The sequence below is a fragment of the Rhinopithecus bieti genome, unplaced genomic scaffold (genome assembly GCF_001698545.2).
Source record: "Rhinopithecus bieti isolate Rb0 unplaced genomic scaffold, ASM169854v2 scaffold_5889, whole genome shotgun sequence".
NCBI classification, from domain to species: Eukaryota; Metazoa; Chordata; class Mammalia; order Primates; family Cercopithecidae; genus Rhinopithecus; species Rhinopithecus bieti.
Genome location: NW_016805277.1, coordinates 4,025,771 through 4,038,769, shown reverse-complemented (window position 1 = coordinate 4,038,769; position 12,999 = coordinate 4,025,771). Strand labels below are relative to the sequence as shown.

The 12,999-nt window shown below is 54.8% G+C and overlaps 1 protein-coding gene across 1 annotated transcript; it reads left to right on the top strand.

Annotated features, from left to right (window-relative positions):
* The first annotated feature begins 345 nt into the window (after positions 1-345).
* Positions 346-12,058, top strand: SIK1 (salt inducible kinase 1). Its single transcript, XM_017872051.1, has 13 exons — positions 346-677; positions 1,160-1,276; positions 4,629-4,692; positions 4,867-5,028; positions 5,150-5,274; positions 5,401-5,524; positions 6,076-6,299; positions 6,525-6,671; positions 7,129-7,260; positions 7,371-7,587; positions 8,044-8,325; positions 8,777-9,008; positions 9,432-12,058. Exons 1-13 carry the CDS (start codon positions 522-524, stop codon positions 9,805-9,807), a joined length of 2,358 nt encoding a protein of 785 aa, XP_017727540.1. The 5' UTR covers positions 346-521; the 3' UTR covers positions 9,808-12,058.
* Positions 12,059-12,999: the final 941 nt, after the last annotated feature.

Sequence of the window (12,999 nt, the reverse complement as noted above, 5' to 3'; positions counted from 1 at the left end):
GCCTGGGAGGTCGGGGGTGGGGACGGGACGGATCGCGGGCGGCGGGGGCCGGGTGTGGGAGCGGGGCTAGGGGCGGTCCTGGGATCCGGATCGAGCCGACCTCGGGCGGCAGGGCCGGGTGTGGGAGCGGGTCCGCGCCCAGAGGTGCTGAGGGGTCGGGGGTGGGGACGGAACCGACAGCGGGCGGTGGGAGGCGAGTGTGGAAGCAGGGCTCAGGGGGTCCCGGGATCGGGACGGAACCGAACTCGGGCGGCGGGGGCGGGTTTGTGAGCGGGTCCGCGCGTCCCGCGGGGCTCAGAGGGTCGGGGTTCCGGTGGAGCGGACCGCAGGCGGCGGGGCGGTTCCACACCTCCCAAGGGGCTGGAGGGGTCCGTTGATAGAGTGGGGCAACAGGCGTGGGAGCAGGTCCCCGCGTCCCGTAGGGACTGGGGGCTCCGCGGGCACGGGTGGAGCCGACCGCGAGCGGCGGGGGCGCTGGTGGGCTCTGAGCTCTGTGCGGCCCCGCAGGTGCGCGCGGAGCCATGGTTATCATGTCGGAGTTCAGCGCGGACCCCGCGGGCCAGGGTCAGGGCCAGCAGAAACCCCTCCGGGTGGGTTTTTACGACATTGAGCGGACCCTGGGCAAAGGCAACTTCGCGGTGGTGAAGCTGGCGCGGCATCGAGTCACCAAAACGCAGGTGCGTGGGGGCAGCGGGACCCAGCCGGCGGGGCCTTCCCACTGGGCCCGGGGCGACCGACCCTTGGCGGGTGGACCCCATGCAGATTCAGTGCTCCAGGCTTGATTGTCGTGATGGGTAAACAGTAACTGTTTTTAGTTCGGTAAAGAAAAAAAATGCTTTATGTTGCTGCATAATTTGCACATATATTGGGAGAAAGCAGAGAGGATAATGGCAAAAAAAGGACCAACCTGAGAGTGCAGTGGTTCATGGACTCAGAGCTAAGCCCTGTAAAGTGAGCCTGCAAATACTTAAGGCACTTACTTAACTCGGATTATTTTAAATAACATTAGTGGTTACTTTGGTTATGTTTTCCCAACTTCTTGTGATCTTTTGTAGACAAAGTGTTGAGAAATTAACTTGCCAAAGATGAAATGTGTAAATTAGGTTGAGGGTTTTTAAAAAAAAAAAAACAAAATATCCTTTTCTTTTAAAATCTGTAGGTTGCAATAAAAATAATTGATAAAACACGATTAGATTCAAGCAATTTGGAGAAAATCTATCGTGAGGTTCAGCTGATGAAGCTTCTGAACCATCCACATATCATCAAGCTCTACCAGGTAAGGGGTCAGCTTGCCTTTCTCTACTAATCCTGGCAAATGTGTTGTATTTTATTTCCAACAACGGAAGTCTGCAGTTTCTGAAGGTGGCTTCCCTGTTGGGGGGTGTGTGGAAGTTGGGCATTTGGTTATATAAGGTAAATAGATTGATTTTTATAGGCTGTGCAGATATATTTGCAATTACTGCTTTTGGATCATATTTGAGATTTGCTTCATTAGGATTTTATTTAGTATCCTCACGTGATCCAGTTTTAAATGTGTAGAGATCTGTTGTAAATCTGCTTTACTATGAAAACAGACAAATGCATCTGTAGGTATTGCCACAGGTCACACATTTAGTATAAAAGGACAAATTTGAGTGAAACTGGAAACTTCCACCTTTGCAGATAATTATTAAACTTTAAAGCCAGCTGTTCTTACCGGTTTTCATTCGTTTATTTTTGCAAGGACAGTAGTGAGCATTTGTTTTCCCTATTTAAACTCTTCCATGAAAAACGGAGAGATGAAAATACTTTTCCATAGTAAGAGCAAGGAGCTTGTCATTTAATCCACGCTAGGAACATGCCTTGCCCTATCTGTTGGTTTATTTGTGACTTAATTTATTTTGTGACTTAATTTTTGTTCTCATGTTGAAATTAATAAATCATCAGGAAATAAGTACTAATCTAATTAGAACAGCAAAGCAATGGTTTACACCTCCCTAATGATAAATGGCCACTTTTGCAAGGGTGAAATCAAGTCTTGTTGCAGAAGAAGTTCTTTGCGGGTGCTATTTCATCCATTTGTGTTGGGTTGAAGTTCCTCTTAATGATTCGTGTGAAATGGAATGTGAGATGACTCTGGGATGTTGTGTGTGTTTGTGCAATTGGGACGGCTTGGTGTACAGTGTGGTAGGAGAGAGAATTATGATTTGAAATTATCCCCCAAAAGCCTCTGCACTAGATTAAAATAAAAGTAGCAGTATTGGTGGAGCTTGTGTTCACCGTGACGACAGTTTGCTCAGCGTCTTTAAGCACAGAATTCATGCCGTATTCACCTGGTTTGTGTTTTGTTTCTGTTGTCATTTTTAAGTTGTGTGCTCCATGGTACTGGTGTACTGCCTGTGCAGCGTGCCCAGCCCATTTCCTCAGGAGTGGGCTGAGCTGGTTGTGTTTCTGACTTTGCTCAAGGCCTGAACCCTAATGGTAGTACCTTCCTTTTCTTCCCGTTCTTCTCCTTTGCCCTTTGTGTGGAATTAGCTCGTTAAAGAGACAAATTGCCAGTGTGATTGGTGCTGGAGGACTTTTCTGGAGGTGCATTTTCTTACTGCTGCTGTATGTGATTCTTAACTGTTGGGAGATGATAGAATTTAGTGGTGTAGCAATGACTTTTATTCCTCTGGTTTTGACGCTAGTGTCTAATTTTCTTTTCTTTTCTTTCCTCCTGTCTTTTTTTTTTTTTTTTGAGACGGAGTCTGGCTCTGTCACCCAGGCTGGAGAGCAGTGGCGCAATCTCGGCTGACTGCAACTGCCGCCTCCTGGGTTCAAGCGATTCTCCTGCCTCAGCCTCCCAAGTAGCTGGGACTACAGGTGCCCACCACCACACCCAGCTAATTTTTTGTATTTTTAGTAGAGATGGGGTTTCACCATTTTAGCCAGGATGGTCTGGATCTCCTGACCTTGTGATGTGCCCACCTTGGCCTCCCAAAGTGCTGGGATTACAGGCGTGAGCCACCGTGCCCAGCCGCTAGTGTCTAATTTTCATTACGCTGGCCGGAGCCCCAGAACCCTGCTGAACGTTTTTAAACTTTCAAAAAATTTAAACACTTTGACTTTTAATTCTTTTCCTCGTCCTCTGTTTCTTCAGTTGGGGACAGGGTAAGCAGTGGCCTTAGACTTATTCCACCACACACACGGGCGGGGCAGTTAAAATTCTTGCCAAACTGCTAGAATTTATAGAACACTTTTCTTCCTAGATTTACAACTCAAAGCAGCAATCTTTGAAGCATCTTTTCTTTTTTTTTTTTTTTGAGATGGAGTCTCACTGTTGCCTAGGCTGGAGGGCAGTGTTGCAATTGATCTCGGCTCACTGCAACCTCCACCTCCCGGGTTCAAGCGATTCTCCTGCCTCAGCCTCCCAAGTAGCTGGGACTACAGGCACAGGCCACCAGGCCTGGCTAATTTTTGTATTTTTACTAGAGATGGGGTTTCACCATGTTGGCCAGACTGGTCTCGAACTCCTGACCTCAAGTGATCAGCCTGGGTAATCCCAAAGTGCTGGGTTTACAAGCGTGAGCCACCGCCTCCAGCACAAAGCATCTTTTTAAAGGAATAACTGTATATTTTGAACCCAAAGAAATCTTTTTTTCATAGGAATATACTGTCTCATCCTCTCCAAAATGTTTCAGTACTCACAGACATGTTATATTTTTAAATCTCTTTTTAAGTAAAATACAGTTATTGATCAGTGAATGAACTTGGAAGGGCTATATTGGTATGGCTGTTGGGTGGCTACATGCTGAGTGATGGGCTGTGCAGTGAGCAGCCCACTGCATCTGACCTGGCAAAGCTGGGTTCCCACAGCCTCATTCATCCTGTCAATCAAGCGAGTGGGAATGGGGTGTGCATTCTCTGTTACTCAGGTGGCTCTGACCATTGACTGGACTCATCTTTTGCCTACCAGGCTTCTATAAAGCCCAGCAGACTTCCAGCAGTCTCCTCCTCTGTAGCCTTCAGAGATCTGTCTCTCCTTTTTTGAGATGGAGTCTCACTCTGTCGCCCAGGTTGGAGTGCAGTGGTGCGATCTCGGCTCACTGCAATCTCCGTCTCCCGGGTTCAAACGATCCTCTTACCTCAGCCTCCTGAGTAGCTGGGATTACAGGCGCCCACCACCTCACCTAGCTAGTTTTTGTATTTTTTGTAGAGATGGGGTCTTGCCATGTTGACCAGGCTGGTCTCGAACTCCTGGGCTCAAGCGATTCTCCTGCCTTGGCCTCCCGAAGCGCTAGGATTACAGGCGTGAGCCACCATGCCCCGGCCTAAGCATTCTCAAATTGTATGTGAGGTGACTTGAATTAAATACGACCACAACAGAGGGGAATTCTAACATATTTTGACCTTTTGTGAGAGCAGAGGTATATCAGGATAGGTAAGTCAGTGAGGAATTCACCTCTGATTTTTTGAAGTTGTCTTTATGAGGCGGAATCTCCTGTATTTTTTTTTTTAATTGCAGAAATTTTCTTTTCTTTGCATTTTTAAATGACGAATGCTTTTGTCCTAGAGAAGTTAGAAATCTACTGGGGTTCTGGTGGATTGTTTGTAGCACTGCCTTGTGCCTTTTTTGTGTGGTTAAATGTCAGGTCTTTCTTTTTTAGGTTATGGAAACAAAGGATATGCTTTATATCGTCACTGAATTTGCTAAAAATGGAGAAATGTTTGGTAAGCCACACTCCTTTTTAACATCTGTTGAAAACCAGTGGCACGCATGTGTCTGGATTTGCACGGCCAGTGTTTGGGCCACACATCCTAGAACCCCGTGGCGCTCTCCAGGGCACTCTGGGCGGTGGGCAGGCGTTGCCCTGGAGGCTGCAGCTTTGTTTTGTGGCTCCTCAGATTATTTGACTTCCAACGGGCACCTGAGTGAGAACGAGGCGCGGAAGAAGTTCTGGCAAATACTGTCGGCCGTGGAGTACTGTCACGACCATCACATCGTCCACCGGGACCTCAAGACCGAGAACCTCCTGCTGGATGGCAACATGGACATCAAGCTGGCAGGCACGAAGGGCCCGGGGTGGGGGTGCGCCCGCCAGTGGCCCCAGCTTCCCCGCACGTGCCTAAACCACAGCCCCTTGCCATTTGCTGTTTAACCTCATCTGTCTGTTTCTTTGCATCTCAGATTTTGGATTTGGGAATTTCTACAAGTCAGGAGAGCCTCTGTCCACGTGGTGTGGGAGCCCCCCATATGCCGCCCCGGAAGTCTTTGAGGGGAAGGAGTATGAAGGCCCCCAGCTGGACATCTGGGTAGGAGCCGCGTGCGCGCAGACCCCCTTCCCGAGGCCGCGTTCCCTGAGGGCGCTGTGTTCCCCGGGGCGCAGGGTTCCCGGGGGCACTGCGCTGACGCTGACATGGCTCCGTGGTCCTCAACAGAGCCTGGGTGTGGTGCTGTACGTCCTGGTCTGCGGTTCTCTCCCCTTTGACGGGCCTAACCTGCCAACGCTGAGACAGCGGGTGCTGGAGGGCCGCTTCCGCATCCCCTTCTTCATGTCTCAAGGTGGGTCGTGTGGTCTCGCGTGGGTAGGGGCCGGTGTCTTCTGCAGCCCCTTTGCGGCTGGCTTCTGAGTCCTTGTTGAGTCTGGGAATCAGGCCCAGGTTACTGTGGGCTGCAGGAGAAACGCAGCCCATGGATGCCTTCTCAGTGCCCTATTTCTAGGGTGGACAGGTGCCCTTGCTACACAGGCTGGTGCCTCATGCCTGCTGTCCCCGCCCAGCACCTGCGCCCAGGGCGCTGGCATCATCCCTGAATTCAGTCCACTGGCTGTGACGCACCCGGCTTTTCTGTGTCATAAAGATGCCTATCCACGTGGTGCTCAGGCGTGGGGCATGGCAGAAGGGTGGACCTAAGTGGTTCTCTGTGTGGTGGACACAAAGTATGGTGGCCCCCAGGGGCTGGATCCCTGGCTTGTGGCACCCCTTGGGTGGCAGGACTGAGCCGATGGCCCGGTCCCCGCTCCTGGCCCCTGGCGTGTCAAACCATGTGGGGCGGTGGGTGGGAGCACAGGTGAGGTCCCGGCCGCCCTGGCTCAGCCTCCTGCTTCCCCGCAGACTGTGAGAGCCTGATCCGCCGCATGCTGGTGGTGGACCCTGCCAGGCGCATCACCATCGCCCAGATCCGGCAGCACCGGTGGATGCGGGCTGAGCCCTGCTTGCCGGGACCCGCCTGCTCCACCTTCTCCGCGCACAGCTACAGCTCCAACCTGGGCGACTACGACGAGCAGGCGCTGGGTATCATGCAGACACTGGGCGTCGACCGGCAGAGGACGGTGGAGGTGAGCCCGGCCACACTCGCCCTGGCCTCACCCGCAGGGGCTGGGCGGCTGTCTCGGGAAGCAGGCACTCGCCAGCCGAGTTAAAACGGGAGCGCAGGCTAATTTAGGGGCAGGCTTGTCCACCCCACTAAAGGATATTCTCAGTCACCCAAGAATAACCTGGGAGCGGGTGGACCCTGGGGCTCCCTGCCACCCCGTGCTGACTTCTGCTCCTCTCGTTCCCAGTCACTGCAAAACAGCAGCTATAACCACTTTGCTGCCATTTATTACCTCCTCCTTGAGCGGCTCAAGGAGTATCGGAATGCCCAGTGCACCCGCCCTGGGCCTGCCAGGCAGCCACGACCTCGGAGCTCGGACCTCAGCGGTTTGGAGGTGAGGGGGAGAAGTCTCCTCCCGGGCCCCAGGCTCCCTCCACCCTCAGGCACCCTCCCCGTCAGGCACCCTCCCCGTCAGGCACCCCTCCCGTCAGGCACCCTCTCCCGTCAGGCACCCTCCCCCATCAGGCACCAGCTTGGAGGGCAGTTCCTTGCATGGGCACTGGGTCCCAGGCCGTGTGGGGAAGGGGGTGCCAGCTGCCGGGGCCTGGACCCTGCCCAGAGGCCACTTGTCCCTGACTCATCCCCAGGGCTGGCCTGTCATGCCGCCTCCTGGCAGTGCAGCACCAGCACATGGTCCTGAGCCCAGCCTGGCCAGCCAGTGTCCCTCAGTCAGCTGTCACGCCCACCAGCAAGGCAACTCGCACTCCAGACAGAAGCCAGCTTGTTTCTTCTCTCGATGGCGCTGGTGGTCCCAGAGCCGCTCCCCTGATGGCCTCTTTCCCGTCTGCCAGCTCCAGGTGCCTCAGGAAGGTCTTTCCACTGACCCTTTCCGACCCGCCCTGCTGTGCCCGCAGCCGCAGACCTTGGTGCAGTCTGTCCTGCAGGCCGAGATGGACTGTGAGCTCCAGAGCTCGCTGCAGTGGGTGAGTGCCCACAGCAGGTGTGGAGAGGGCTCAGCCTAGCCCTGGTGCCCCCAGTGTGCCTGGGTCACCCGGAGCCCAACAAGTCACTGGCTTGTGTCTCTCCAACGCAGCCTTTGTTCCTCCCGGTGGATGCCAGCTGCAGCGGAGTGTTCCGGCCCCGGCCCGTGTCCCCCAGCAGCCTGCTGGACACAGCCATCAGTGAGGAGGCCAGGCAGGGGCCAGGCCTAGAGGAGGAGCAGGACGCGCAGGAGTCCCTGCCCAGCAGCACGGGCCGGAGGCACACCCTGGCTGAGGTCTCCACCCGCCTCTCCCCACTCACCGCTCCATGTAAGTGTGCCTGGAGGCCCAGGAGGACGCCGGTGGATAGGCTTACAGTCGATGTGAGGGTAGGCTAATTTAGAATGAATGTTTTGCCTGGCAGCCTCTTAGGTTGGACTTCTCAGGATTTGCCATTTGTTTTAATCCCTGAGACCACACAGTTGATGCTTAGAGCCTGCCCTGCATGTGGTCGTTCTGGTGGAGGATACAGCATAGGGTTTAGCCTCCAGCAGGGTCCTCCCCAGGCCGCCCTGGGTACTGGGAGGGCAGCCCCTTGGCCTGAGGTCCACCTGCAGCTGTACCGTGATGGTGGCCTGCCTTTGGGGCTCCCTGGGCTCTGGTGGCCTCGAGCCCTCTTCCCACCAGGTTGAGGGCAGGGATGGGGAGGCCGGCACAGCCATGTGTGCGCAGCAGGGGCGGGGGAGCCCGTACTGCAGCATCAAAAGCGCCGTCCTCCTCCCACAGGTATAGTCGTCTCCCCCTCCGCCTCGGCAAGTCCTGCAGAGGGAACCAGCTCTGACAGTTGTCTGACCTCCTCTACGAGCAGAAGCCCTGTGGGGCTCAGTGGCACCCCAGCCACTCAGGGGCTGTTGGGCACCTGCTCCCCGGTCAGGCTGGCCTCACCCTTCCTGGGGTCGCAGTCCGCCACCCCAGTGCTGCAGACTCAGGGGGGCTTGGCAGGAGCTGTTCTGCTCCCTGTCAGCTTCCAGGAGGGACGGCGGGCGTCGGACACCTCACTGACTCAGGGTGAGCCATGCTCCTCCCACACGCACCTCCACCTTCCCCGGGGAACCGTGTGTGTCTCTGGCAGCACGTGACTTTGTCCCCCTGTTCTCCACCGGGCCTGGGTGGGACCCTCAGTGCTCTGGTGGCTCGGGGGGTTACGGCCTGCTGGGATGGACACATATGTGGGTCCCTGAGCACGTGGCCTCTGTGGCTGGTTCTGAAAGCACAGGAGACAATTCTGTGGGCAGCACCTCCCGACTTGGAGGAAGCATGGGGTCAGGGAGGGCCTTGGCTGCCAGCTGCCTCCTCGCCACCCCGGGGCTTGGGTGCCAGACTCCTGTCCGGCCATGCTTGTGTCACCCGTCCTTTCCTTACCCCCCACCTGAGGCTTGGAGACCTCCTAAGCCAAGGGCTGTGGATGCTGGGCTGGGAGCCAGGAGGCCATTGACCTCCTGATTTGCTCTCCCCGCAGGGCTGAAGGCCTTTCGGCAGCAGCTGAGGAAGACCACGCGGACCAAAGGGTTTCTGGGACTGAACAAAATCAAGGGGCTGGCTCGCCAGATGTGCCAGGCCCCTGCCAGCCGGGCCAGCAGGGGCGGCCTGAGCCCCTTCCACGCCCCTGCACAGAGCCCAGGCCTGCACGGCGTTGCAGCCGGCAGCCGGGAGGGCCGGAGCCTGCTGGAGGAGGTGCTAGAACAGCAGAGGTAGGGCCTGCCCCTGTCCTGGGACCCCGGGTGGACACACAGCAGGTTGTCTCCTCCAGGAACCTCATCTGCTAAGCGGTCCCCTCCTCTGTGTAGCCCAGTGCGCACCCCCGCGCCCAGCCAGGGAGGCGTGTGGGGCACAGGTCCTCGGTGCTGAGCCATGGGGTGCAGCAGCGGGTGTGTCTTTTAAAGTCCCTCGGTGGGTGAAGGTGGCGGGGAGTGAGAACGCCCTGTGGCCGCGTCTCTGAGCTGCTGAGAAGCCAGGTGGAGAAAGAAAGGTGGGGAGCAGTCAGGGATCAGCCATGCACCTGCCCTCAGCAGCCGCAGCTGGCAGCTCCACGGGCGGGCCCTGCCACACGGGCACTTGGAAACCTGAGAACCCTGTGAGCCGGCGCAGTGACTGCCTGTTCTCTGTTCCCACAGGCTGCTCCAGTTACAGCACCATCCGGCCACTGCTCCCGGCTGCTCACAGGCCCCCCAGCCAGCCCCCGCCCAGTTTGTGATCGCCCCCTGTGATGGCCCTGGGGCTGCCCCGCTCCCCAGCACTCTCCTCATGTCGGGGCTCCCGCTGCTGCCGCCCCCACTCCTGCAGACCGGTGTCTCCCCAGTGGCCTCGGCGGCGCAGCTCCTGGACACACACCTGCACATTGGCGCCGGCCCCACCACCCTCCCCGCTGCGCCCCCACCATGCCTGGCAAGGCTGGCCCCAGGTTGTGAGCCCCTGGGGCTGCTGCAGGGGGACTGTGAGATGGAGGACCTGACGCCCTGCCCCCTGGGGACCTTTGTGCTGGTGCAGTGAGGGCAGCCCTGCGTCCTGGCGCGGACACTGACTCTTACAAGCAATAACTTCAGAGTAGGTGAAGATGTCTGGACTCAAAGCCAGGAACTTTCTAGAAGCGAAATAAGCAATACGTTAGGTGTTTTGGCTTTTAGTTTATTTTGTTTTATTTTTTTCTTGCACTGAGTGACCTCAACTTTGAGTAGGGACTGGAAACTTTAGGAAGAAAGAGAATTGAGGGGCGTGTCTTGGGGGCGGGGGCAGGAGGGGAGCTGGGTGGAGGGAACACATCTGCAGCGCCGTGGTGTGGGGATCTCGGCCCCTCTCTCTGGGTTCCTCCTGGTTGAGATGATTACCTCGGACGTCCACGGAAACGAGCAGGCGCATCATTGTCCGCTTGTGTGTGTGTGTGTGTGCACGTGTGCATTGATTACTATCCATTTCTTTAGTTAACACTCTCCACTTCCTGATTTATGCTTTAATGAAAACTGTGAACTTTCCGCTTCATGTATTGGTTTTAAAGCAACTCTAAGTGGTCAGCCCAGGCGAGGATCACCTACAGATTCTAGGAAATCTCTCCCCTGAAATCAAAACCTGGAAGACATGTTTTTCTTATTTTAGATGAGAAGTTTTATAAACTGCTCAAGAGTTAGTTTTCCAGGACTCTTTGGAGGAACCGCAGGAAGAACCTCAAAGAGGGCAGAGGTGACTTCAAACTGCTGGGGACTCTGTCCTGAGGGTCACTTGGCCCTGAGCCCCCAGGCGCCCTTGCAGAAGCCCAGAAACTTCTTCCTGCTGCACCTCCCGTGTCCGCTGCTGATGACGTTTATGCATTTCATGATGGGGTCCAACAAGAACACCTGACTTGGGTGAAGTTGTGCAATATTGGAGGCTGACTACAGGGCTGGGCAGCTGGGAGACAGGTTCATGGCTCATGGCTCAGGGCCATGCCTGCCTGGGCTGGGACCCCCCTGACCACCCTGACCGCCCCTACCTGGGCTCTTCTTTGGCTTTTGTTCAAGGAAGGTAAAGTGACAGGTTTAGGTCAGTGTTTTCAAGTTTTTGTTTCTTTTTTTAAAGCAAATCCTGTACATGTATCTACACGGGAGACAAGTAAACACTGCTTATTTGTTATATTTTGTACTACACGTTTGTGTTCCAGGTTTAAGCTTCCCTCAGTCATGTTGTTAAGAAGCGTCCCTGTCAGCACAGGTGTGCGTTGAGGAAGGAGCCCCAGGGCCTTCCCTCCCTCAGCACTGGGGTGGAGGCCGCAGGAAGGGGCGGACCTTACCTGGCAGGTCCAGGCGCACCTCTGGCAGGTGGACTCCGTGGGGCTCCACCAGCCAGAAGCCTCTGGAAGGCAACAAAGGCAGTGCTGCTCCCACTCGCCCTGAGTCCAGTCCCCGCCCCTGAACCCAGCCCAGGTGCCTTCAGCTACTTCGGCTTCTTACACCCTGCAGTGTTAAACAGAGGCATTGAGAAAGGGGAAAGGCGGGTATTTTTAAAAGCCAAAGATTGACCCAGTTACTTGAGGGTAGGGAGGCGGGCCCAGTTCAGGAGGTTGCATCCCTGGGCTTCCGGTGTCCACCGGGGGCTGTGCCTGTGCCGTGCCGCAGGGAAGCTGGCTGCCCCCATTCCTGCTGCTGCTGCTGCTCTGTGGCTGTTTCAAAGACTGGACGAGAGGCTGTCTGGAGGGCAGACCTGGTGCCTTGCCGCAGAGAAAACACCAAAGTCTCCTGTTCGCTCATAAAGAAGTTTTTAGGATGGGAGAGAATCCAGACCATCTTGGGGCAGCCAGGCCCTTGCCTTCATTTTTACAGAGGTAGCACAAATGATTCCAACACAAAACCCCTTCCCCTTTTTCAAATGACTTCTGTTCTAATGCCATAGATCAAAGGCCTCAGAAACCATTGTGTGTTTCCTCTTTGAAGCAATGACAAGCACTTTACTTTCACAGTGGTTTTTGTTTCTTCTTATTGCTGTAGAACCTCTTTTGGAGGATGTTAAAGGCGTGTTTTTCTTGTTTTTTTTAAGAGTGTGTGCTATGTGTTTTGTAGATTTCTTGACAGTGCTGTAATACAGACGGCGAGGCAATAGCCTATTTAAAGACACTACGTGATCTGATTGAGATGTACATAGTTTGTTGTTGTTTTTTTTTTACCATAACTGAATTATTTTATCTCTTATATTAACATGAGAAATGTATGCCAAATGATTAGTTGATGTATGTTTTTTAATTTAATATTTAAATAAAACATTTGGAAGGAAAAAACCTTGACTTTTCCCCTTCCTCTCTCATCTCTCTGGGAGCTCTTTCCTTCCGAGCGGCTTCCCTGAGAGGCCACATCCTCCAGGCTTGTGGAAGTTTCAAATCTTAAAGAGGAGGCGCGGTGCCAACTCCTGCATTCCACCTCACCGCAGGGAACTAATGGCCTTCCGTCTGAAGAGGACCCTCCCGCTGTGGCAGCCACAGGTGGCCCCGTGGTCTGCCCCCTCCTCAGGATTCTTCCCCAGTGGCCGGGCTCAGTCACTGAAAGTCTCAGCACCGCCTGGGGCTGCCGGCACCATCCATCCTTAACCCGTCCTCCGCCAGGTTCTCTGAGCTGGTTATAAATTAAGCAGTTGGAAGAATCTCGCAGCCAGACCATTTCCTGGTCTCTTAAAGACTTCGTCACGTTCTAGTGATAGGGCACGCATTGCTGCTTATAAGAACAAATGATTTGTTCATGTTGGCACCTGGTGGATATTTTGGTTAAAAAAAGCTCTTCAACCTCTTCGCTCCCATTAAGGTGTCATTACCGAAGTGGACCCCTTATGCACTATTGGTGGGAGGGTCAATGGCGCAGCCTTTGTGGAAAGCAGTGTACCTGCTCCTCAAAAGATTCGAACCACCACATGATCCGGCCGCTCCTACTAATGGTACGTACCCCGAAGAACTGAAGGCAGGGTCAGGAGAGGTTTGTACACCCACGTTCACAGCAGCATGACGACAGCCATACTAGGAGGCAGCCCGAGGGGCCGTCAGCTGACAAAGGGATCAAGAAGATGTGGTCCACGCCGGCAGAGGAATAGGCCTCAGCCTTACAAAAGGCAAGCCCAGCACGGCCTACAGTGAGGATGGACCCTGAGGATGCTGTGCTCCGTGGAACAAGCCAGTCATAAAAAACACACGTGAGGTCCCTAGAGGGCTCAGATTCACAGAGACAGAAGGTG

Coding starts and splice junctions, on each gene's coding strand:
- SIK1 (XM_017872051.1), top strand. CDS start 522: ATGGTTATCATGTCGGAGTTCAGCGCGGACCCCGCGGGCCAGGGTCAG. Junction 5,525..6,075: donor CCCCTTCTTCATGTCTCAAG/GTGGGTCGTGTG, acceptor GCTTCCCCGCAG/ACTGTGAGAGCCTGATCCGC. Junction 8,326..8,776: donor GGACACCTCACTGACTCAGG/GTGAGCCATGCT, acceptor CTCTCCCCGCAG/GGCTGAAGGCCTTTCGGCAG.